The 22,447-nt window shown below is 36.9% G+C and overlaps 2 protein-coding genes across 2 annotated transcripts; both read right to left on the reverse strand.

Annotated features, from left to right (window-relative positions):
• Positions 1-7,609: 7,609 nt before the first annotated feature.
• LOC136277323 (angiopoietin-related protein 7-like) lies at positions 7,610-21,128 on the reverse strand. Its single transcript, XM_066159336.1, has 4 exons — positions 21,028-21,128; positions 17,958-18,134; positions 8,195-8,575; positions 7,610-7,884 (listed from the first exon to the last, which is right to left on the reverse strand). The coding sequence occupies exons 1-4, from the start codon at positions 21,050-21,052 to the stop codon at positions 7,610-7,612; spliced, it is 858 nt and encodes a 285-aa protein (XP_066015433.1). The 5' UTR covers positions 21,053-21,128.
• Positions 9,874-14,651, reverse strand: LOC136277350 (uncharacterized). Its single transcript, XM_066159365.1, has 10 exons — positions 14,037-14,651; positions 13,562-13,711; positions 13,102-13,344; positions 12,823-12,981; positions 12,465-12,638; positions 11,746-12,118; positions 11,073-11,334; positions 10,706-10,905; positions 10,324-10,392; positions 9,874-10,063 (listed from the first exon to the last, which is right to left on the reverse strand). Exons 1-10 carry the CDS (start codon positions 14,649-14,651, stop codon positions 9,897-9,899), a joined length of 2,412 nt encoding a protein of 803 aa, XP_066015462.1. The 3' UTR covers positions 9,874-9,896.
• Positions 21,129-22,447: the final 1,319 nt, after the last annotated feature.

A 22,447-nucleotide genomic window follows, 5' to 3' on the forward strand; every position in this document is an offset into this window, starting at 1 on the left:
TGACGGACTTAGACTTCTTTTAGGATCGTTACTTTCTTATTTCAGTGTATGAGTGATGACTGAAAGGAACAATTAGTTTATAAAGAGCTTGGGAGGTGAACCAAATCGTAAGATTTGAGACAAGAATCAAAATCGGAGAAGAATATCGTAACTACAAATTGTTTTATTTACATACGTGCTCCCCTAAAATTACCCTACATAACTAAGTTTTATCTGGAGTCGTAAAAACACGACAAGAGATTTGTTTACACAATTCATTTTGACTCACCCAATTTTAAAATGTAATTGTCAGTTATTACGATTTACAATCTGTAAATTAAACAGAATGCCTTCACCAATCCGCTATTAAGCAGATGGCAAAAGCTCTTTGAGGATCTCGTATTTGGCTTTAAAAAAACCTTAAAGAAACTTTACGCCTCGTCATTCGATTATAAATCAGATTTGATAAAGCAAGAGCGCACATCTTGTGACTATATATGCCATAAGTAATCATATTGTTATGGAGCAGGGAACGAAACGCCTTGAGCTGCAGTGACAGTCCGACGGCCAAGCAGTCACACCATCAATCATTCGATCAATCGATCCATAGGTATGTTATCTACATTTAGCATCACATTTGTGGCCTCAATGAACGTGCATGATTTTTAACGCATATCATCGGAAACGAGAAGATAACTTATTTGAAAATGTACGCTTTCTGATATGAAACTTCTTCAAGGTACTAAGATATACTTGTCGTATGCATTATTGCTGACCCAAGAAATGTTATATTTATTATCCACACTATTCGAATTACTTTCTTATCGTGCATGCAGTCTTTAATGCAGATAAGATCACTTTTAGAAAAATGATGTTCCTCGACTATGCAAACTTCTTAAATAGACAAATGCTACAGAACAGAGAATGATAACAGTGTCAAATTGAAAATGACAACTTTTTAAAAGCGGTCCAATGTTTTCTCGTTTTCAAATGTCAGAAAGGGGAAAAGGGAAATGTCTCGAAAATTGCGACGATGATTCTGGCCCATTACCAAGATTTATTCAAGCTAAAAATCGTCCCACGATTGCACTGATACAGAGTACAATGACCATGTACCCATAGAAACAATTGTGGAGATAAAGAAAAAATGTTAACTCATTTGTAAACCTGATGGAGAATTTTATATCATATATACTTGACTTTTCCTGTGCTGGGCGACCTACATTTTTTTCAAAAAGTTATCTTAGCCGTTTTTACGCGTGGAAAATGAGGGGCCTTACCGGTAAAAGTGATGTCAGTAGAACTAGGATACCACTAACTGTCAATGACAGTTAAAATTTCGTTGTCTACTATATCCGGTGGTCTCAACATGTTAATTTATAGCTTTTGTTTAATCAAATACAGTCTTCAGGTTTCGGAGAGTAAAAATAACTGCTTGAGCCGCTATCTAAAGTTTGAAGTCATTCACATGGCGGTGATGTGGTATTTTATTGAAGTCCATAATTGACATAGAGAATGGTGCAGATTTCAACGGAATGTTCATGGTGTACATCCTACCCAAAGATAGCTTTAGTTTCTGTCCTATGAGAAAGATACTCTCAAAGGTCGATTGGATTGTGGCCAAACACGTGAAAAAATGCACTAAAGGTATTTGAACCTTTTTGTTTTGATCCCAAAATGTTAATCCGGGAAAAAAATGTTTCCAGCAGAGACTGGGTGAAAGAAAAAAGGAAGAGCCGTTTGTTTTCTCGCCACACATTAAGGTGATAAGCCACTTGAATTCTTGGCAAAGATAATTAATAGATAAAATCTTCGTTGAGTTGGAAACTTCGTGAAACTGTGTAAAAATAGTTCTACACGTTGAATAACTTTTTGTCGTTATTATATAAATTGGTGGCGCCACACCTCAACTTCAGCATAACGTATAAAAGAAGCGTTGAGCTCCAAATTGAAATTAAAGTAATTTGCCATCCCGGTTTCGGTTCGCAGACTACGCAAATTGTTGTGATTTCACGTTGTTGCTTTGCATAGGACGGCTAAGAAATGTGCAAAGTCTTAAAACGCACGGCCAATTAGATCTTTTGTTTTTCCATATCCTCGTCTCCCTCGCCGTCGTGGTTTGCTTAAGGTCCCTAATAGCAAGAGCTACTTTTGATACCCGATGAATTCGATGGAATGACATTTGGTCGTGGTTCTATTTACCGACTTCCTTCGCCTTGAAAGAAGAAAGATCAAAATATCAAAATAGCTTTGCAATCTTATCAAAATCTGCATTTAATAAACTTTCACTGATATCCAGCTTTTGGCGGTTTCCTAAAATCCGTAACCGAAAGCAACTTTAGCTTCTTGAGTTCCCTCCAACCTTTCGCACGTCGTGTGCTTCATGTCTCGATGAATGAATACCCAACGTAAGAACTAATTGTGCTATAACATTGTCAACGCAGTTGTTTTGATGTTCCTTTCTCAAAGTTTAAAACTTCAGAGAAAGACAGCGCACAATGCATCCCAGATAAATCGTCTTCAAGATATATTCATCTAGGAGCAGTGCAACAACCTACTCTCAACCTGAAAAGATGATAATTTTGAGTGAAATGTACTCAGAAATGAAAATTTTAGATAAAAATCATAGAGCGATCGGATTTCAAAGTAGAAGTACACAGATGTCAGGTTCATCAAATAACGACGTGCTAACCGAAAACTACAACTAGAAAGCAGGGCAAAAATCATAAAGAAATATTTCAAATATTGGAAGTGAAAGAAGTCTGAGTTCCTTGCATATGGGAACTGCGCAATAGAATCAACATGCTTGAATCGATGGCTGCTAGACTTCACGGCCCTAAAAATTACATTATGTTGTATTGAAAATTCCGAGAGTTGTAAGATTTGAATCAAAATCTGCTGTTGCCCAACACTTCAAAGACATTAACAATCGAAAAATAATATTACCTAGCCAAAGAATGGTTTGAAAGTGCGAAGCCCCACTTAAGTCAGCAAATTCAGTTTCGCTTTACAGCCTTAGTTCGTAACGCGTTGGTGGGAATCGTTGTAGTGTTTACTCGAGGGTTATTTGCGTTGCTTTCCATCGCTTTCCAAGTCGAATATCTTTCCGTTAATTTGCTTTTATTTTAGAACTCTCAAAAGTCCATCTAAATCGGGATGGAACGGAAAAAAGACATCTTAAAAATCTTCATACAACGAAGCATTTGTTTGCTGACGTCATACGTGTGCACGATAGGATTACGACGCACGCACGCGCAATTGAATTGATTAGCTGTGTCGTAATATTCCTTGTTATGAGACCTTGATTAATCTATATAAGCAGAATTTCAGGATTTTTTTCTCAGCGAACTAAGTTTACGTGCAGGTGATATTTGTGTTCGCTATCGGCACTCGGTGAATGTAAAATGTGATTCAAAATCGTCTTTGGTTCACATGCATTCAATATCACTACACCATCTAGTGCCGAGGCATGAACACAACAACCGGGCATGAAATTCGTGTATCTACGATACCATGTGCAGGCGCTGGTTTTTAAGAAACCGCCACAAACTAGATATCAAAAAGAAGTTATTAAATGCAGATTTTGATACGATTAAAGGTATTTTGATCTTTCTTCTTTCAAGGCGAAGGAAGTCGGTAAACAGAAAATGACCAGACGCCACTCCGTCGAGTTAATCGGGTATCAAAGATTATCTATGATTAAACGTAACTGCACTGTGTTAATAACAAACGATCAGTTACTATTAGCTTTCTTTAACAATTCTGTAAGGTGTAATATTGAAAAACTTGAAAAACATTTGTTAAAGGAAAAAAAAAACAAAAAAGAAAAGAAAAGAAAGAAACGGCGATCCAGTATCTTCCTCGTTTTCCTGTAAATGTACGGGCCAAATTTCCTCGCATATCCTATTTTAAAATTCGTTCGAGGAGCTAGGGGCATTTTGCAAAAATTATATTATTAGTTTTCATCTCTTAAACGTCTTACGCCCGCCCAGAGACATGTGTCAGCATCAGGCTCTGTGAGCCGCTAGCCAAAAATATGTTAGTACCCCTAACACAAAGAAAGGCCTCTATAGATTGTGCTAGCGTAATTTTTGGCATAATTTGGAAAGAATAACATAATTTTTGAACTTCTTATAAAAGCAGCACTACTAGCTTGCATGATCAGCAAAATTTAAGTTTACTTGACGGGAACATTACCAGAGATATAGAGTCATGACTTGTTTGGTCTCTAAGATTGATCATTTTTAAGTTCAGTTTTTTGTTCAATTTTGCAATGTGTTGGATGAATAAGTTTATCGCAACAGTGCGTCGTTCGTCGTTGAATGGACTGCAGAAACCGGAAGTACAGATCGGTCACAGTTTCCGCTCTCACAAGTAACTAAATGGGTGTGTGGTAGTGAGCTGTGATGTAACAGAGCAAGTGTTTGATTCATGATCAAAAAGACACATGTTTATCAACATCATATGTATAATTTTGAGATGTTTAGTGTTTCTCTTTTTAAAAATATACTTTAGGAAAAAGGAGAATGATGTCCAAAAACGAGCATATTTTAGAGCATAATTTGGAAAAAAAATCGACTAATGCTGTTTGAGTAATATGCTACTTTTACACTCAGTGAGCTCTCATGAACAAGTTCGCGATCACTTTAGTCAGATAATAGTAAAAGCAAGGGTAACGCAAGTTTATTGTTATATTCAGTTCGCCCGAATGATTTGAATCATTTCACTCGCCCAATTACATATGTACACGAGGGAGTCAAGTCATTTAGCTTTGGTTTGGAATTATCAATGGGTGGCGTGACATTTTCTGAGCGGCAGACACAAACGTTTCTCGATAAAAACGCACTGTACACTGATTAAGCAATGGTAACTCCGCCATCTTGTACCTTTGTCGAGGCAGCATTGCTGTGTTTATGGGCGAGTAGTAACGACTGGAAATGCCGAATGGAACAGAACAGCTCCTGAATTTCCAAATTTACAGAAAGATGGAGGATCTCAAGAGCTTGAGAATTTCCAAACGAGTTTCCGAAAACTTTCCTTTCCATTCGATTTTCTGTTGGAATTTCAGGAAAATTTTTTTATTTAACGCAACCACTTTGCAACTGATGACTCCAAGAAAAACATACCCTGCTGTATTTCTCGCGACTTCCGTTTGTATTGTAGCCAAAAAAATGTCACTTTTTCAAAGACGCCAGTTGTTGCAATAAGGTAGCATATCAGAAATATATCTTTTCTATGCGATACGTGCAACTGAAGAAAAGAGAACTGTCTCTTTTATGACTCTGACCTAAAAGAGACAGTGCGAAGTGACTAATCCTATAAATGATTAAAGACATTATAATTATTATTAAAAGTAGTTCTAATTTCATCGAGAATGTTCGAAGTGACTAATCCAAATATTTGCTACGAAGCCACATGTTGGGAGCGCTTCCAACGACTCACTTCTTAGTAAGGGGCCCATTCATGTCTAAGTTTAGCGGGTCCATCTGGTAGCTGGAAGGCCAGGCCAAAGTCGAAGCTTTTTTCCTTCAATTTCTCTAACTGCAGTTCACCTGCAACGATCATTTTTTCATGCATGTCAGCATATGATGTAAATCTATTAAATTAAGATACTTGCGATTGTTAGGAATTTCCAATTGAACAGGAAACGGCGAATTAAGGGGAAATTAAGATAATTTCGCAAAACTTGATTACTGAACGGTAGCTCAAACGACTTCACGTGCACGTTCTCACTAAGTCCACACAAGACTGACCATGGGCGAGCCAAAAACGAGGAGGGTCTTTACGACCCCATGTCGAACATTCTCGATAGAATTAGAACTATTTTTAATAATAATTATAATGTCTTTAATCGTTTATAGAATAAAAATATATTTCCTATGTTACAAGTTAAAATCTAAAGGGTATCGTACAAGGTATAAGAGGAGCAAAGGTTAAATTTCAAGCCACGTCACGCGGCATCATCTCAGAAGTTCTCTTTCCGAGAATATTAGCAACCGTATAATCGGTAACAAATGAAATTTATTGGTTAATTGAATTTTCGGATCAGACTAAACTTCCCTTAGTTCCAGTAAATACTCGAGTGGAGATCTACGAAGTTGCTGTGTTTTTATTTTGTTATTATTAATACTATTTTTATTATGAATATAATCATCATTATAAAATAGTTTTTATTTCTCTTGTAGTTTTTGTTTCTGTTTTTTTTTGTTTGCTTGTTTGTTTGTTTGTTTTCATTTTGCAGCCTATTAATTGTTTCATTACTTAACTTGGCGTCGTGACATAGTATAGCTGGAATGACTTCCTACCGCATAATGACCTCTTCATAAGTTCTGCTCTGCTTAGAACTATTTTTAATCGTTTATAGGATAAAAATGCATTTTCTATGTTATGTTTATAGGATAAAAATAACATAGAATAGCTGGAATGACTTCATACCGCATAATGACCTCTTTACTTAAGTTCTGCTCTGCTGTTTCTGGCACTTTCTGCGATTTTTCAAATCACACCATCAACGCGTGTAGCCCCAAGAGATTGCCAAAAAAAACACTTCAGTCTGATTGAAAGAAGTAATGAAGGAACTGACGCAAGTTCGATTTAAAGCTAATATTCTCACAGGGAAAGGGAAAGTATGAGACTCTCTTTGCTCACTTGTCTTCATCATTCCATCTTCTCGTTATCATTAAATTTCGTCGCACGAAAAACCTATATTACAGGAGTGTTATTTTTCAGAATGGCGATGTCAATTTATATTCTAAGTGATCAATTTTGCGATTCAAGATGACAAAATTTTCTCTTCTGAGCTCTTATCTGTGCAATTCTTTTTTAAAGCAGCAGCGTGACATTATTATAAACGACTGTCAAATACGGTAAAGACAAACTGTTTCAATGTTTTTGTCAAAAGCGAAACACTCACGACAGCGATACCATGACCGTGGGAATCTGGACAGCAATTATGACAATTTGGTAAAAAGTAACCTATTTATTTAAATTGACTTCGAAGATATTAAATCCATGACGAATGCGTCTTCATTTTATAGATACTGATGAAATATCGGGATTTTTTCTTTTACTAAAAACTCATATCTTCATCGCACACAGTGAAGATACTATTTTTATCTTTCACGTGTGAGGATATTGGTGTCGCCATGGTTACTAACATGATGAGCCAATCACAAGAGAGCTTCCCGCGGCCGGTTCTTTTGAAATTTCATTCACAAAATGGCTTCGAGGTGCGAAGACGGTACATTTACCGGTGACTTTCTCGATGAGCTGCCAAATTTTCACATCGATACTTTTTGCGAGCTTAAAGAACATTCAGGAAGATTTGCTGAAGTCTCGGAAAGTGATGTTGAAAAAATTCATTGAAAATTAATTTTAAAAATTTGTCTTTTATGCAGGAATTTCATAAGTATCTATAAAATAAACAGATAATTACATGGCCAATGTTGGAATTTTTACTACAAAGAAACCAAAAAAATAGTTTCTTTCTGACAATATACTAATTCATAACCTAAATTAAACTTTGACGCACGATTTCGTCGCCTTAGCTGTTCAGAGGTGGATATTATCAGAGCACGTTAAAAAAATCACTATCTACTGATGTGCTGTGTACTTATCCCTGGGAAAGTTTTTAAAAGTCTACTGGTCTAATTTTCATTTCAGTTGATGAAGGAGCGCTGCCTTCGGCGCTGGTTCGAACTAACTCTGCCCAGCGAATATCTGCAGAGGTTTTACTTCCACAACGCGGATAAATACCATTGAGATTTGAAAAAACAGCACATTTAATACCGTCGCCATACCACCAGCCTCTGCCACTTCTTTGAGCACAATCAACAGGTTCTCTATCCCAGGTACCAAAAACGAGATTCCTGTGGGGACCGAGAGAATCAGAGGAAACAGTGGCATCTGTTTCAAAACAGAACAAAAGAAATTCGCATAATTCTGGGATCCGTATAACGCCTTTTTCAGCGAATAACTTGTTGTTAACCGCAAAAAAGGAAAATATTAAGGTAAGTAAGACCTAAGTTCCTTACGTGGCACAGATACCTAACTCCAGACCGAGTAAGAACCAATCAGGTTTACCTCAGGACTACTTTGCCAGCCTATAATACCATTACTCGACCAAGTAGAGTAAAGTATTGAGATTTAAATGAGAGGGAATTAATATATATAAATCGAATGATGAATGCTGAAAAAAAGGAAACCGTTAACTTACTTGTAATATTGCCAATGTATAGCCGGTACTTAGCTGTCTCGTTCCCAATCCCAAACCAGTCATACTCAGGGTGAACAGTTTTGCCAGTAGTTACCCCCAGATTTACCCGAAGCTTGTTCTTTGTCTTGTTTCGAGTCAGGCGGTTTATCTTGTCCAGTCCGAGCCAAAACTCACCGACCAAGTTACCGAAGCCATGTTTGTATTCGTTCCAGGTGCGGTTAAAATCAACGGAGCCATCCATTCTCTTCTGGATCACCGTCCATCCCCCGTTGGCTGTAGTTTGGTCACAATATACATTAAAGGCGCCTGAACCATCTGGGTCGATAGTGTAAACACCACTGATCCTTCGTCCGGATTTGTACAGCTCAGCACAGTTCCTAGCTGTTGTAGATGAAATAAAGATGCTTGACGTTTCAAACGTTGGGCATGCTCTCAAAGAGGGGGTTTGGTATGAATGTGCTTATATCATCCGAAGAAGTATCTGTCTTGGAGAGAAGACTACGGACTTGGATTCTTCAGATATTTTTTATCTTTTGAAAGTGCATCAAATCATAAGATAAGAATAAAAAAATTATTTTGAAAAAACTCGATAAATGACCAAAGATTCGAAAAAAGTTTAGAATATTTAAATTATTCTGTTGTCAATGTTCAGCTACACTGTAAAATGAAAAGAGCCAAATTGATCAAAAGCCAAATTGGCCACAATTTCTTGAGGGCCAATTTGGCCCATCAAGATTCGTTTTGGACTATTTGAGCCAAAACGGGCGGGACAGGTACCATTTCAACCCCTCCAAAATCTGAATTGGCCCCTCCAAAATCTGAATTGGCCCCTATGAATTCTACTTTGGAACTTTTCCTCAATTTGGCCCCTCCAAGAGCCAAGTAGGATTGACCAATTTGGCCCCAAAAAAGTACAATAATAGTAAACACAGTGAGTAAGGTCGTTAGTTTTTGCTCTACTTTTGCTTTTGACATAGGAAGATGCTTATTATTTTTGTCATTTTTTCAGCCATGTCGGTTTAAGAAAATCCCACAGGTGTGGATCATTTCAGCTCTTTGATGCCATCTGGCCTTGATCTCATGAGGGCATCTAGAATCACTTTGGTTTGGATGTTATTCAAAATTTCTAAAGATAACCATATGATTGAACAAACTAAGTCACTGAAAATCAGAACAGTGAGCCAAGCTACTATTCTGTGTTCATAGGTTTGATTATACAATGGATTTTGAAAACACAAAGACTAAAATACCCATTCCTAAGCTACATCAAATGCTCTTTATTAATCCATGATTATCACTAGGTTACAGCTTATTTTACAAAAGCTTCAATGCTATTTACACGTCATTTCACAAGCAGTTTTATATACAATACCTTTAAAAGCAAACAGCTGTTTTTGCCCATCTATATTCAATGCACTTTTCAAAAAATGACAGCCTGTTACAGACATAATCCAAAAAATCATATTTGATTGCTGACATATACTCAGTACACCTTTCCAAGATCATTTGCAGACACCTTTTCTATATCTGCTCATTGTAAACATCCACATCACTTTTAGGGCATATAAAAATGGATTGATTGTCCCCAATACTTCTACAAATATGCAAAGGCCTAAATGTTGTGAGTTCTTCTTGGCTCCTGACAGTGACTGCTCCATCATTTAAAACCTTCACATGATATGCATGCAAGTGGACTTCATAATTATGGGTAACAATTTCTTTCAAAACAAAAAAGACCTGTGAAGCATCTTTCCCAGGAACTGTCACAATTTTGTCTATCAGTGAGAACTGTGGTAAGAGCCCATCTCCTCCTGTGTGGACAGCTGCACCTTTTTATATTTGGTACCAAAGACCATGCACCATTTTGCCCTAAAAAATACAACCGTCAAAAAAGATGAAAATATGGGTTGTCCAAGAACAAAAAACTACAACAAAAGTGCAATTGTCAAAAAATTACCATTGAATACCCTGAGCACATGTAAATATTTGTATTCTTAATACAGAATTATTTTTTATTAACATTACTTGTTCTATGTAAAGTTGTTAATTCAGCGTCACCTAGTTTAAAATCTGCACTTGAATGGTGTTTGCATTAAATGAAATTACTTACTCATGAATTAGGTCTTCACCTTCCAGGGTGTCAAGCTTCTCAAGAAGCATGTTGAAGTATGCTGCCCTGTTAGCTTCTTTCTGAGTCCCTGGAAATGGCAATAATAACCTCATAATATTACAATAAGTGTCTTTGTTTTTTTCAAAAGGCATAACATATCTAATTAGACAGCAGGCTTAAAGGTTATTGGCTACAAGTTGACAAAAAATAATTGTGGCGGTTTTTTTCCAATGAATGGTCTCTACACTAAATAAATAAAAGCAGAATTGTTGGTCCTAAGGACCCCCATTAGATAAATACACATAGTATATGTCTATATTGTCACAGGCAAATTCACATGCACATATGAATGTCAGCATACTTTCAGACCAGCGGAAAATAAAATGGTTGTAATTAAATACCTGGGCCTACTTCCAAAGACTTTTCAATTGATGGATGACCATGCTTACTGCCTGATATTTCATAGCACTGCCCCAACTGATGACGAAGAGCCAGCGTCCAAGGAATATTGGTGAAATTGCCAAGGGATGTGGCCAGCCGTTTGAGTCTTTCATGCTTTGCCTCAAATCTCATTGTCCAGGACCGTACCATTGGACCAAGCCTTAAATATCAAAATGCTACCTATTTACATTTTTTCCTTTTTCAATGATCAACCTTACATGTACTATAGATAACTACTGGAAAACACAAACAATAACACAAAGATTTATGTCACAAAATTATCACCCATCAAAAGAAAAGTTAAAATATTTTTAATTTCCAACTTACCTTACCATTGTCCTGGGGTAATGAAGAATATAGTGCATCTTTGGAATCACAGAGGAATTTGGGTACAACTGGGTAAAGCTAGTATGGTGATCTGTGATTAAATCCCTTAAGTAAGCTGCTTTATCAAGTGTGACTGCATCAGCAAAAACAATGTCCACTATTTCCAAAAGATTTAAGAAGAGACCCCACTTCTCATCATCACGAGGGATATGGCTGCCCATCATCAATGGAAGGAAACGGCCAAGGCACCACATCTGTGAAGCTAAAATCACATTATGATCAGCAGAGCTACCAAAACACAGTTTTATCAATTTCATGAGTGAAATAAATAAAATATATATATGTATCAGTGCCATTGATCATTTACCAAAATATTCCACTACTTTTAAAAAATATACCAGAATGGTAGGATCATGATGTTAAACACATGGCAAATGTTTGGAAAATTTTGAATTACTGTAACTTGCAGTTCAAATATTACCATAAAAATAACAATGGACAAAAAGACAGCCTTTTGTTTACAAAATTAATACTAACAGTGTACACTAGGGTGACAATGCAATGATGACGAATGTATCTTGTGTCAGAGTTACAAGCAATGATTTCAAAGCTAAGACTGTATCTCTGGATAAAGCATGTTGTACGAATGAAGCTACTAATAATGCAGTTTTACCTTTTTGTTTGAGAGAATTAGTGTTGGAATTTAGGGTGGCACTTGATATAACACATGGTTTGTTGGAAACATCTGGATAATCATAATCAAAATTTTTAATCCAACAATTTAAATTTTCCAAAGTGAAAAACTGCTGCTCATATATAGCATATTTGAGGAGTTCTTTGACTTCATATTGAAGAAGCCCCTCAAGGACATCATGCATTGCATCACCCGGAAGACCTTCTATGACATGGAAGTATCGTGACTGGTTCAGGGCTGATCTCAGATTTATTCCAAACTGTGAAGAAATGTCAATGACTGAATTTTCAATGGCTGTGCACTGCTGATCATACATTGCTTTGGTGCGTAATTGGAAATCGTCTTCCACAAACTGTGGGGAATAATGAGAAAGTTATTGGATTTCAACACCACTCTTCAATTACAAACTCTATAAGACACGATTTACAACACAGTTTTTTCATGGTAAGTCACAGGATCAGGTGGTTTATAATTAATAGAGGGGAGTATCTTTGGTTCTACATAGAATGGTTCTCACATGGCTGCTGGGAAAGTTAAGCCAAAAGTTATCACAATGAGCAAAAGCCTAGAAAAAAACTTATGAGTAGGCAGCAGAGTGCAAAGTGAATGGGAAGAGATTTAGACAGCTGCATGTAGATTGACAAAACTTATTATATTGTCAGTGGAAAAATAGTTCATCTTTTATTTCATTATATTACCTTTGAAGCCACATCATTTGCATCTCCCATGCAAACTCTGCACTTCAGTGCAGAACAGCTTCCAATTTTAAAGCCTCCAATCTCCTGGGATGCCAAATTATCACCGGAAACGAAGCTGATGGTTCCTCTCAAAGACTTTCTTTCCCCATTTATGGTAAACTGGTATCCTCCATCCTTAGGAAATAAATATAGATCAAATAAAAAAGATGTTGATAGTCAAGCCCTGAACTGTCCAATATATACAATACAAATAAGACTAGTACAACATTTTTAAAGTCTGTTGCATTTCTATACTTTCAGTCTACTCTACAACAGATATTGAATGTACTGCACACTGTGGTCATTATTTAACTCTCACCTGCTCTAACTGATTGAGCTCTGTCATGAATGTTTGAAGAATTTCATTGCATCCATACTTCTTGATCACAGTTCTCTTTGCAATTTCCAGAAGCTGCATTGCCTTTAGCTGGGATCGGTGCTTAGGGTCAATATTCCCAAGAGTATAGTAAAAAAACGCCTAAAATAGTATGCAACATTTAGCATGCTTACAAAGGTTAATTGATTATGACTTCAAATAAGTATCTGAACTGGTTGAATCTTAATTGTGAAACAACTACACCTAAATGCCTTTCCTTACTCTCTGAGGTACATGCATGACTGTCTCATGACTTGTGACAGTATAGTGAAATAAAAATATCTCATTACCAACTTTATGCTTTGAGGTTTTGCTGCCCAGTGGATTCACAACTTCAACATCATCATAATACAATATAATCTGTAAAGCATGTGGGTCCCTAGAGAAAAGAGGGTGCTGGCGGTAAACCTGACCATCACAATAATCAGCAATCATCTCATCATGTCGTTGATGTGAGTTTTCCACCTGTTCAGAAACAATTAGTAAGAATTTACAAATAAATCACCACATTTAACATTCCACCTTTATCAAAATTTAAGAATACCACTGGGCAAAGTAATGGAAAATTACCAGCTAGGCAAATTCCCACAAGTTAAAGAACTGGTCCACATAAAACTAAGTTCCCCTATGATAAAACAAGTATGGCAAAGTGTAGATTGACTTCACCATAATTTCTGTTTACCTGTTTCAAAATTGAGGGGTTGTTCAACCACTGCTCTAAACTTTCAAGAAGAGGGATCTCAATGACTTCATCATTTAGTTGAACCCTTCTTCTTTTTGGACCTTTCTGTCGATGACCATGGAAGTTTCCAAGCACACGTTTCACAGGTTCCTGTTCAGGGGACATTACATAATGCATGTTGATTTATTACATTCCAACAAAATATCATACTGGTACAGAAACATCTAAGTTAGCCTAGCTAGCTGGTTCAAGCATAGCCCTAGCTGGTATAAAACAAGAGAAAAGACTGCACATTTCTGTCTCTGGTATTACAACTATAAATTGTTTAGGCATGTTTGAACATTGTAAGCAGAATTTGGTGTCTTTAACAGCTGTATGTTAAGGTGCTTTTCTTTTCATTAAAATAGTGATTTACTCCCTTACTATTAACAAGGAAATCCTAAATTGTACAATATACTTAATTTCTTATACTTACAACAAGACCAAAGATTTCTTTAAATGCTCGTTTTTGTCTATTTTCTGTTTCAAGGTTTTGAAATGGGCTTGCCTTCTCAGAATTTTCCTCAAATAAAGTTTGCCAGGTTATGTTTTGTATCACATGATTTTCCTCTTCCTCCATATTTAAAAGCTTATCGGCAATATTTATACATACTGACTTAACAGCAGTAGAGACAAGAGAACTGGTACTCTGTACAATGTCATCCAAAGCTTTTTGTGAGAGATTGTGTGTTTCCTTGATTCGCAAAAGATATGCTGCAATCGTGTTTCTTAACTGTTCATTTTGGACATCGTCTTTGTCTTCTTCAAAAAGTGCTTCATCAATAAGCAAATCACCAGCTTGCTCTTCAGGCTCAATATCTTGCACTAAATCCTGAGGTTGTTTAACGTCACGTGCAACTCGTAGAAATCCTCTGTGCACTTTGTGTACGTGACTTCTGTACCCATAAAATTTCTTGTAAGTTCTTCCACATCCATTAATGCCACATGTAACAAAGAAATTAGGATCTTCTCTATGTACCCGCCTGAAATGGCTGATAACTAGTCCAAAATTGTCAAGGACAGCATTGCACATGTTACACGGAATACCCATCACAACTTAAACGCCACAAGGACGTAGGGATTCGGGAATGTTAAGGGGTAAACTGGTAGATCTTTAACTCGAACTAAACCGCAGCTAACGATTGGTTTACTCAACTTAAAACTGTGAACTTTTTAATGATTAAAACTTTGTTATAAAAGCGATTTCCCTCCAAAATTCGTCCTTCTTTTGCTGGTGCGTCTCTGCAGCTCCTTCTTCGTATCTCATTAGTCGAACGAACCTAGCTAGACCTCGTGCGTCGGACTCAATAATGAACTACAGTGGTGAGGAGGTTGTTTCTTGGCTCCAGTCGCATGGATTTTCTCCAGAGACTTTAGAGAGGATAGGTAAGCGAAAGAAATTTGCTTAACAACACATTTTATTGCAATTTTATGTACACAAACTTGACTCCTTCACTGATCTTTGTTCGTATCTTATCTTGCAGAAAAGGACGGTTTGGACGGTGAAGATCTCCTCGGCATTGTCCAGTATGTAGAAGAACTGAGGCACTACTTTCCCTTAGTAAAAGAGCGACTAAAATTCAAGAAATTGATCTTGATGAACGCTGAACCTAGAGATGGTGCGAGTTCTTCGTCGGTAAGATAATTAATTTTCCCGCCAAAGAATTTGACGCATGCGTGATTCCCCTGACTCTCAGCGGTTTCACAACTAAAGTCATGTGTTCTCATTTTGGCGCCGAGAGATAGAGACGGTTACAATTCAAAACGGATACTGCATTTGCACAAGATGAACTTGACTTCTTTCAAGACTCTCTGATTTTAGGATTCCTCACTCCGAATTCTTAAACTTGTCCTTAAAAAAATTAATTGTTATTTTTATGTCCATATCTTAGTTTGTCTCCACTTAAGCTGAATTTGTTGCTCTTTCTCTTTCAGTGTGCAGAATCAAGTTCTACGAGCAATTCGTTTTACACGTCGACTGACGATTCACAAAACACCAACGATGATGAAAATTTAGAACTAACATCGACACCCAATGAAAAGGGAAAATCGCCCAAGGATTTTTGTATCATGGACAAAGCGATAGAACTGGGCATTGCTAAAGTAAGTTCTTATGGGGTAAGATGGTGAAGATAGCTGGATAGTGAAGAGTACATTATCAATTCCTTTCTTGCTATTTTACCCCAAAGGAAAAAACACAAGGTGCCAGTTGGTCCGTCAAAGAAGAGAAATGTCGGGGAAAACAGCCGTCAAAAACGGTGAGATCTGCTAATTTTTATTGAAATATACTAGATATGTATTTACGTCCACTATGCATAAAACAAAGTAAACCTAATGTGTGAATTTGGTAAATTAAAAATTACTTAATTAATAACATGTTATCAGACAGTCTAATTTATTCAAAAAATATTTCTACCTATAGCTTCCTCCTGGATGGCTATCAAAGTTCCAGCTTCCATCGAGAGTAAGAAACTTTTCCGTTTTTTTTAATTTAGTTTTTTTGAGCAATCCTTGTTAATTCATGAAAACTGAAGTGCCTAGGAGTATGATTTCCTTTCTCTATAAGTACATAGTTTGGTGAAAGTACATTATTGATATCATCGAGGTATGATTATGTTTTTTCTCTTTTATGCACAGTTTGTTTACATTTATGGAAACTTTTTAGTCACAAAAATTACTGTTCTCCAATGACAAATAAATTTGTTCATTTGTTTACTTTTTTTACAGTTCTCTGCCTCAGTAGAGTTAGGTATCCAGGAGGGATACCTCAGTGCAAACCAGAAAAGTGAATTGGTCCGGGATGTTTGCACAAGCATCAACCACTTCACCAGCCACCCAAAGCTCTCTGAGAGGCAATGGATAGCTAAAAAAATTGTTGAAGAGTATCCATGTATGGCTGGCAAGAAACTAGTTGACTCAGACACTGAATGGGTTAGTAAAGTTTAAAAATCTATCAGTTTGCTTCTTCTGCTTATGGTAAAAATAGAAATTTTTGTGCTGAATTTCTTGGCTTAAACTTAGAAGATGCAGAGTAATCACTCTGATCTTTTAAGTTCTTAAGTGTGATTGGCTGTTACCAATAATTATAACACATATCTACCATAGGAGGCACAGAGTGGGAAAGGGGCAGAATACAGTGCCAACTGAAAAACTTGAGATGATGTGAACTCCACACATTGAAAGTAATATCATTAGTTGAGTAAAGTTTACTAACAAATGTGCAAAAAATTTGGCATTAATTTATGCAATGTCCTGACCCTTTTCCATGGCTAGTTGGAGGTCAAGATTTTCAACAGGATGAAAAAAATCCAAAAACCCAAACATCCAGCCAATCCTGCTGAAGCTGGTCCCTCTAAGGCCAAAAGGCAAAAAAAAGATTTCAGTATTTGGGCACAGCAGCCAGACTTACCTGCAGGTGAGACTCTGGCAACTTTAAAAGCCTTTGCTGAGGAAAATCGCAATGAAGTCAGGAGAAACCCCCGAAAGCACAGAGCTCATAAGGATTTCATGGACAAAACGTTCCCCCTCCGCCGCCATGAAATCATAACTGCCCCTAAATTGGTGAAGGCTGTCTTGATGGAGTACCCATCTCTGAAATATTTCATCCATGTAAGTATTTGCTGTAAATTGCTTGTATCTGTCATAAATGTAAACCAGTTACAGGTTTGTTTGTTTGTTTTTTGGCCAACTTTTGGCTGATACTAGGGTACCTGTCAGAGATTGCAGTCCAATACTTTTAAATGATATGCTTCCCAATTGTACTAATTTTTTTACTTAAGGGGGGAAGAGGGATTTTGTGTGTATGAAAGGCAAGTTCCTTACCAATATATTTGTGTTCCTATTAAGGGCATGAACAGTCCTTAAGAACAGCATTTCTCTCTCTGGATTCTCAGTACACATGTGGTTATGAATACCTCTAGAGTAGATTCATCTGACAAGTAAGACGACTTACATGTTATGTTTTCTGCCTTACCTTTCAATGCAGTTAAAAGCTGAGCTGTGTAGAATATTCAATGATGATAACATCCCAACCAAATTTCGGGAAAAATACCTTATGTGGCAGCAGCATATCCTAAAATATGCTGCTGCTAGCAAAGATAAGGTGGTCAATGAGGTAATGGATGGAATGGAAGCTGCCCTTAGTGAAGAGGGATGCAACAGAGAAGGTAAAAATGAGGTTTTCAATCATTTACAAAGAAGTATTATACCTTAATTTGTGTAAAACATTCTGCTGCTGTCACAGACACCTGAAAATAAATGGAAATCGCCATGCATAAGACTACCTTTTTCGTGTTACACTGTATAATGATAAAGATAAAATGGAATAACCAGTACAATTAAAAAAAAGTACACGTACATCTCACCAATGTTCTGTTCTCTGTGAGAATTTTAACCTCAAATTGAAGTTGGGTCAGTTCCTCCATGATTTCTTCTAGGCAGAAAGCAGTGTTCTTCTGGCAATCAATTGGGGCTGCACTTGTTGATGGTATAAACTGAGAATTCACAAAAAGTGCCAAAAGCAGCAGAGCTGAACCTGAAAAGAAGAAGTCATTTAGCGGTGTGAAGTCATTCCAGCTTAAATATTTTATGATCAGTACTACGCACTTTACAGAATGAGTTGAACAACGAGAGCTTTTGATTCGGAAATTGTACAAAGTAAAAAGACCAAAAGTTGTGCGTTTATAACACTATAACTTGTTTTCTTAGTAAAACTGAAGATGTTCCTTTAAAGAACCATATTTTTGGAGGCCTTCTGCTCCACCAGTTTTCTATTTCGTCTTTTGATGAAATAAACAAAAGCTACTTTTTTCAGCCACAGGCTTCTCTATAACATTTTCAAGAATAATCCGTGAGCAAGTTACGAGTCATTATTTTTTAAAATAGACAGGAAGTTCCCGATAAGAACGCTTAAAAACATCGCGCCACAATCACACCAGCCACCGCAGCCATGCTCTGATCAAGTGCAAAACTTAAACATTGATCATACTTCATAAATGTATTCCGATCGGGATTTAAATTTATGCAGGGTCATGTGTTTATTATCAGTCAATGACAATCGTGTGTAGAGCAAGGGAAACTGCGAGAGTATAATAATTAAGAATTATTCATCTAACACAAAGTGCCTATTTACCATCTCACATTCATCAAGCGCAAATGGAATAACAATTTTATTAAATTCTTCGCTCCTCGGTATTACTTTGTGAGCTCATTAAATTTGTTGTACTCAAATTTTTTCAAATGCAAACGACCAGAAGTCAATTCTGCTTCCGATCTCCAAATATTCACAAAATACAGTTATTTCAAATCCTAGAAACGTTCAAAGCCACAAGGAATAATACTTCCAAAAGAAACACCGTATTGTCTTTGTGTTCCAGCGAAAACGTCCTCACATTATAACTGATCACGTGTTTTGTTTTGTAGAACCGAGCAAAGGAAGTGATCGAAGACAGCTTTCGTTTATAAGAACCTGGAGTCAACTTCAAGCTCTGAGTATACGAATTACGAGTTACCAACTTACCGAGACGACTATCTGCTTCAACTTTTAAAACTTCAATCCTATCCAGAAGCGGTCAGCACCGTCACAAATAGTTTTGCTGCGTGGTAGTGAACGGAGGAACGGATCGAACGGATTTCATAAATGAACTTTTAATTGCAAATAAAAGTTCTGGGAGAGCGTAGAAATCTCGTGGAAAGCTCTGCCTGTCATCCCGAAATTTTGTAGGTTACCGGCATTTCTATCTGTTGTGGTTATACATTTTTAGGAGAAAACAAAACCCTAAGGTACGTGGATCGGCCTTTTATATCACTCACCTTTATGTTGCCACTAAATATGAGATGTGTGGCAATGAAGTCGCCGCATCTTTTTTCTTCGAAACCGAATCAACTTTCATAGGATGTGAGAGAGAAATGGGGTGTTTGTCTTACTGAGTACTCATCGTTTTTAAAGATTGGGAGATTACCGTTGCTCCTTGTGCGTTTTCTTTTCTTTAACATAATCTCTGAATCAAGCTTCCAACCGATTCCACGTGGAATGAATTTAATTCAGAGTCATTCCTACGAAAGTACTGATACGGATAAAGTTAACTCGAAGAATCAAATCGGGAAATTTTCAGTCTTTTAGGTCAGGATTCGGTGACGATAAATTTCTCTTTTTACGTTACTTTGGCGATAAGTTTTCTTTCGGAGCAGTCAATTTTCACTCCGTTGGGCGATTAATTGTAAATTACTTGACTGAACGATCAATGCGGGGGAACTTTAATGATTCGGAACACTTGCTTGGCCTAACTGAAGGGCTGAAAATCCTTCACCAATTTCCTTAAATCGGGGATCTGCAACAACTAGATTTTGTTCATTTATGAAAAAACGGAATTTCTCCGGTTTCCCTGATCCAGGGAAAGCACCATTCATGCACTTCACATACAAAAAAATATCAAGATATATCACCGCATTTATCAACGTGGCAGTTTAACGTTTCTGTTTCATCTTTTAAGCCAGATCAACATTCAAGTTTGTTGAGAAAAGCCGTCGCCAAAAAATTGAGCCAGATGAACTTGAGGAACAGAATAAGTGCATTAATTCTTTGGAGAGACAAGAAAAGGCGGCAGAGAGCAATATTAAATGAAAGAAGGAGAAGGCACCTGAAGCCTTGTTCTTTAGCAAAATTCCGTCAGAGAATCCTTAAATATTACTGTACCAGATAAACTCTACGCCTTGGCGTTCCCGTACAAAAAGCAACGCAGCGATTTCAGGACCGTAATCATCAGCATGTTTTCAGAAGCAACATGAACGCAAGTAAACTTTAAAGGAACAAAGGACTGCAGTCCTTTCCAGCTAGATGGAAAGGACTTAAATCTTAGACCGTGCGAAATTCCACGAATCAGATAATGAATATTCGCATGATACTTGTTATATGGGAAAGTCATTTTCAAAAAATGATCATAGTTTTCCATCTCGACATTGACTAGACCTTGAATAGCCATTCCAAAGGTAGAAACAGACTTAAAACTGAAAGGATATTTTCGATAGAACGAATGTACGATTGAGCTGGAAAACAGAATTGTGCTAGGCTCAGAAAACGAAAATTATAGGACTGAATAGGCCTCCACGAGCACGAAAGTTCGACTGTTCTACTATATCAGACAATCCGACTATTCTTTAATCAAAGCCACCATCGAAAGACATTCAAAACGTTTACAGTTCGACCTCTGTTTCTTACGTTTGATAATACAGAGTGAACTTTTCGAAAGTTCTTCCTGTTTGCAAGATTAAGAGTCACATACCATGGATTAGAAATTAGTTATAAATGCCATAGATGTGCAAACAATCTCATATTTTAAAAAGTAAGCATTGCATCTAATCACTGCTTCAGTTATGGACGAGTCTCTTTAAGATGCAAGTTCTTCATCAAAGAGCTAGATTTCACATACCCGTTCGTTGTTGAATACCTCTCATTGTAATTCTTTTGGTGTTGCATGCAGTATCACTCAGAAATGCTGCCAAAAAATGGATGGTGAGGTTTTGTCAAAACTGATTGGACTCGACTCCCTATTGAGTTATAAGAAGCTTGATGGAGCTGCGTCCGCACATGTTCCATGCATCAATGCCTCTCCAAGTCGAGAGAGTCAAGTGCTTCAGCTATAGTCAGAGACAACACTAATTATATTAAGTTTTTCGGGAATGATGGTCGAGAGTGACCCCTTAAATTGATTACCGTTTCGGCGAATCCTCTCTTAAAAGGAAGCGAGGGAAATTTGTGGTTTTTTAGAAGGATGTTATACTTAACTGGATAACAAAATTTTTTTTAAGGCCGACCTTCCTTTTGAGTACGTGCGAGTTCGTGAGAATTAAACATTAGCGGGGGTAACTGACGTTTTGTTTGAACAGACACCACTCTTCAAGGAAATGAAAGACGAGATTCTTTTTAGGGATGACCTTTTCGCGAATGGATGTCAATCGTAACAATTGTGATAAAATATTGAAAAGAAGTTAATCTCTCATATACCGGAATCTGAAAAGTCTATCAAAACTATCCATTAAAATCATTAACAAATAAATTAATTCAATAACATGTCTTCCCCTATCTGCCATCGAGCAGATGCCATAAGATGCTGCAGATCTTCTGTTTGATACTAGAGAGTTTTCTTCCAGTGCTTTGTTTCAAAAGAACCCTCAATCCTCTCCATTTAATATTAGTTTTGAAAGATATCTTGTGACTAAATATACTATCAGTGGCATACTCATGTTATTGCGGAGCAAAGCATGCAATGGAGAGGGCTAAGCAATCACATCATAAATCGATAAATCCATGTACAACATGTACCGATAAACTGTTTTATGTCAAAGTATTTGATCAGCTTACTTTTTCATCCGGGGATATCTTTCACTCCAGTCATGTGGCTTACGAACACAACTTATTTCAAATAGTCGTGTTATCTACATTTACAATGGCTCCCTAAGGCGGAACGAGAATGAAAAGAAGATCAAGGATCAACACACAATCGCATCTCTATCCGAGTAACTTCGTGATACCGTATTTCAGAGATACAATATCTCTCATGTATTCACATGGTATCCGTTATTAAATAGTAACATTTTAGCTACCTGGTCTTCAGAGCTAAGAAATAACAAAAAAAAAGATTTTTCTTGTTGTTTAAACTGTCGAGTTTTGTAGTAGTTGCAGAGTGCATCATTGGCTCCCAAGTGCAAATTCATGAGAATTGTGTATGGTGAAGAGTAATAGGTTATTAATGGCATTAAAGATTAAATGGTGAAAATGTCAGTCAATCCTCAGAGCTATGACACAGAACATAACTACAGTATTTTCCTGTTTCAGTTCATGATGAATGT

The sequence above is a fragment of the Pocillopora verrucosa genome, chromosome 12 (assembly GCF_036669915.1).
Source record: "Pocillopora verrucosa isolate sample1 chromosome 12, ASM3666991v2, whole genome shotgun sequence".
Lineage (NCBI taxonomy): Eukaryota > Metazoa > Cnidaria > Anthozoa > Scleractinia > Pocilloporidae > Pocillopora > Pocillopora verrucosa.

Coding starts and splice junctions, on each gene's coding strand:
- LOC136277350 (XM_066159365.1), bottom strand. CDS start 14,651: ATGGGTATTCCGTGTAACATGTGCAATGCTGTCCTTGACAATTTTGGA. Junction 12,639..12,822: donor AGCTCAATCAGTTAGAGCAG/GTGAGAGTTAAA, acceptor TTATTTCCTAAG/GATGGAGGATACCAGTTTAC. Junction 10,906..11,072: donor TACCCCAGGACAATGGTAAG/GTAAGTTGGAAA, acceptor TTGATATTTAAG/GCTTGGTCCAATGGTACGGT.
- LOC136277323 (XM_066159336.1), bottom strand. CDS start 21,052: ATGAGAGGTATTCAACAACGAACGG. Junction 8,576..17,957: donor GAACAGAACATTGGTGAGAT/GTACGTGTACTT, acceptor CATCTACAACAG/CTAGGAACTGTGCTGAGCTG. Junction 7,885..8,194: donor ATACATTGGCAATATTACAA/GTAAGTTAACGG, acceptor GTTTTGAAACAG/ATGCCACTGTTTCCTCTGAT.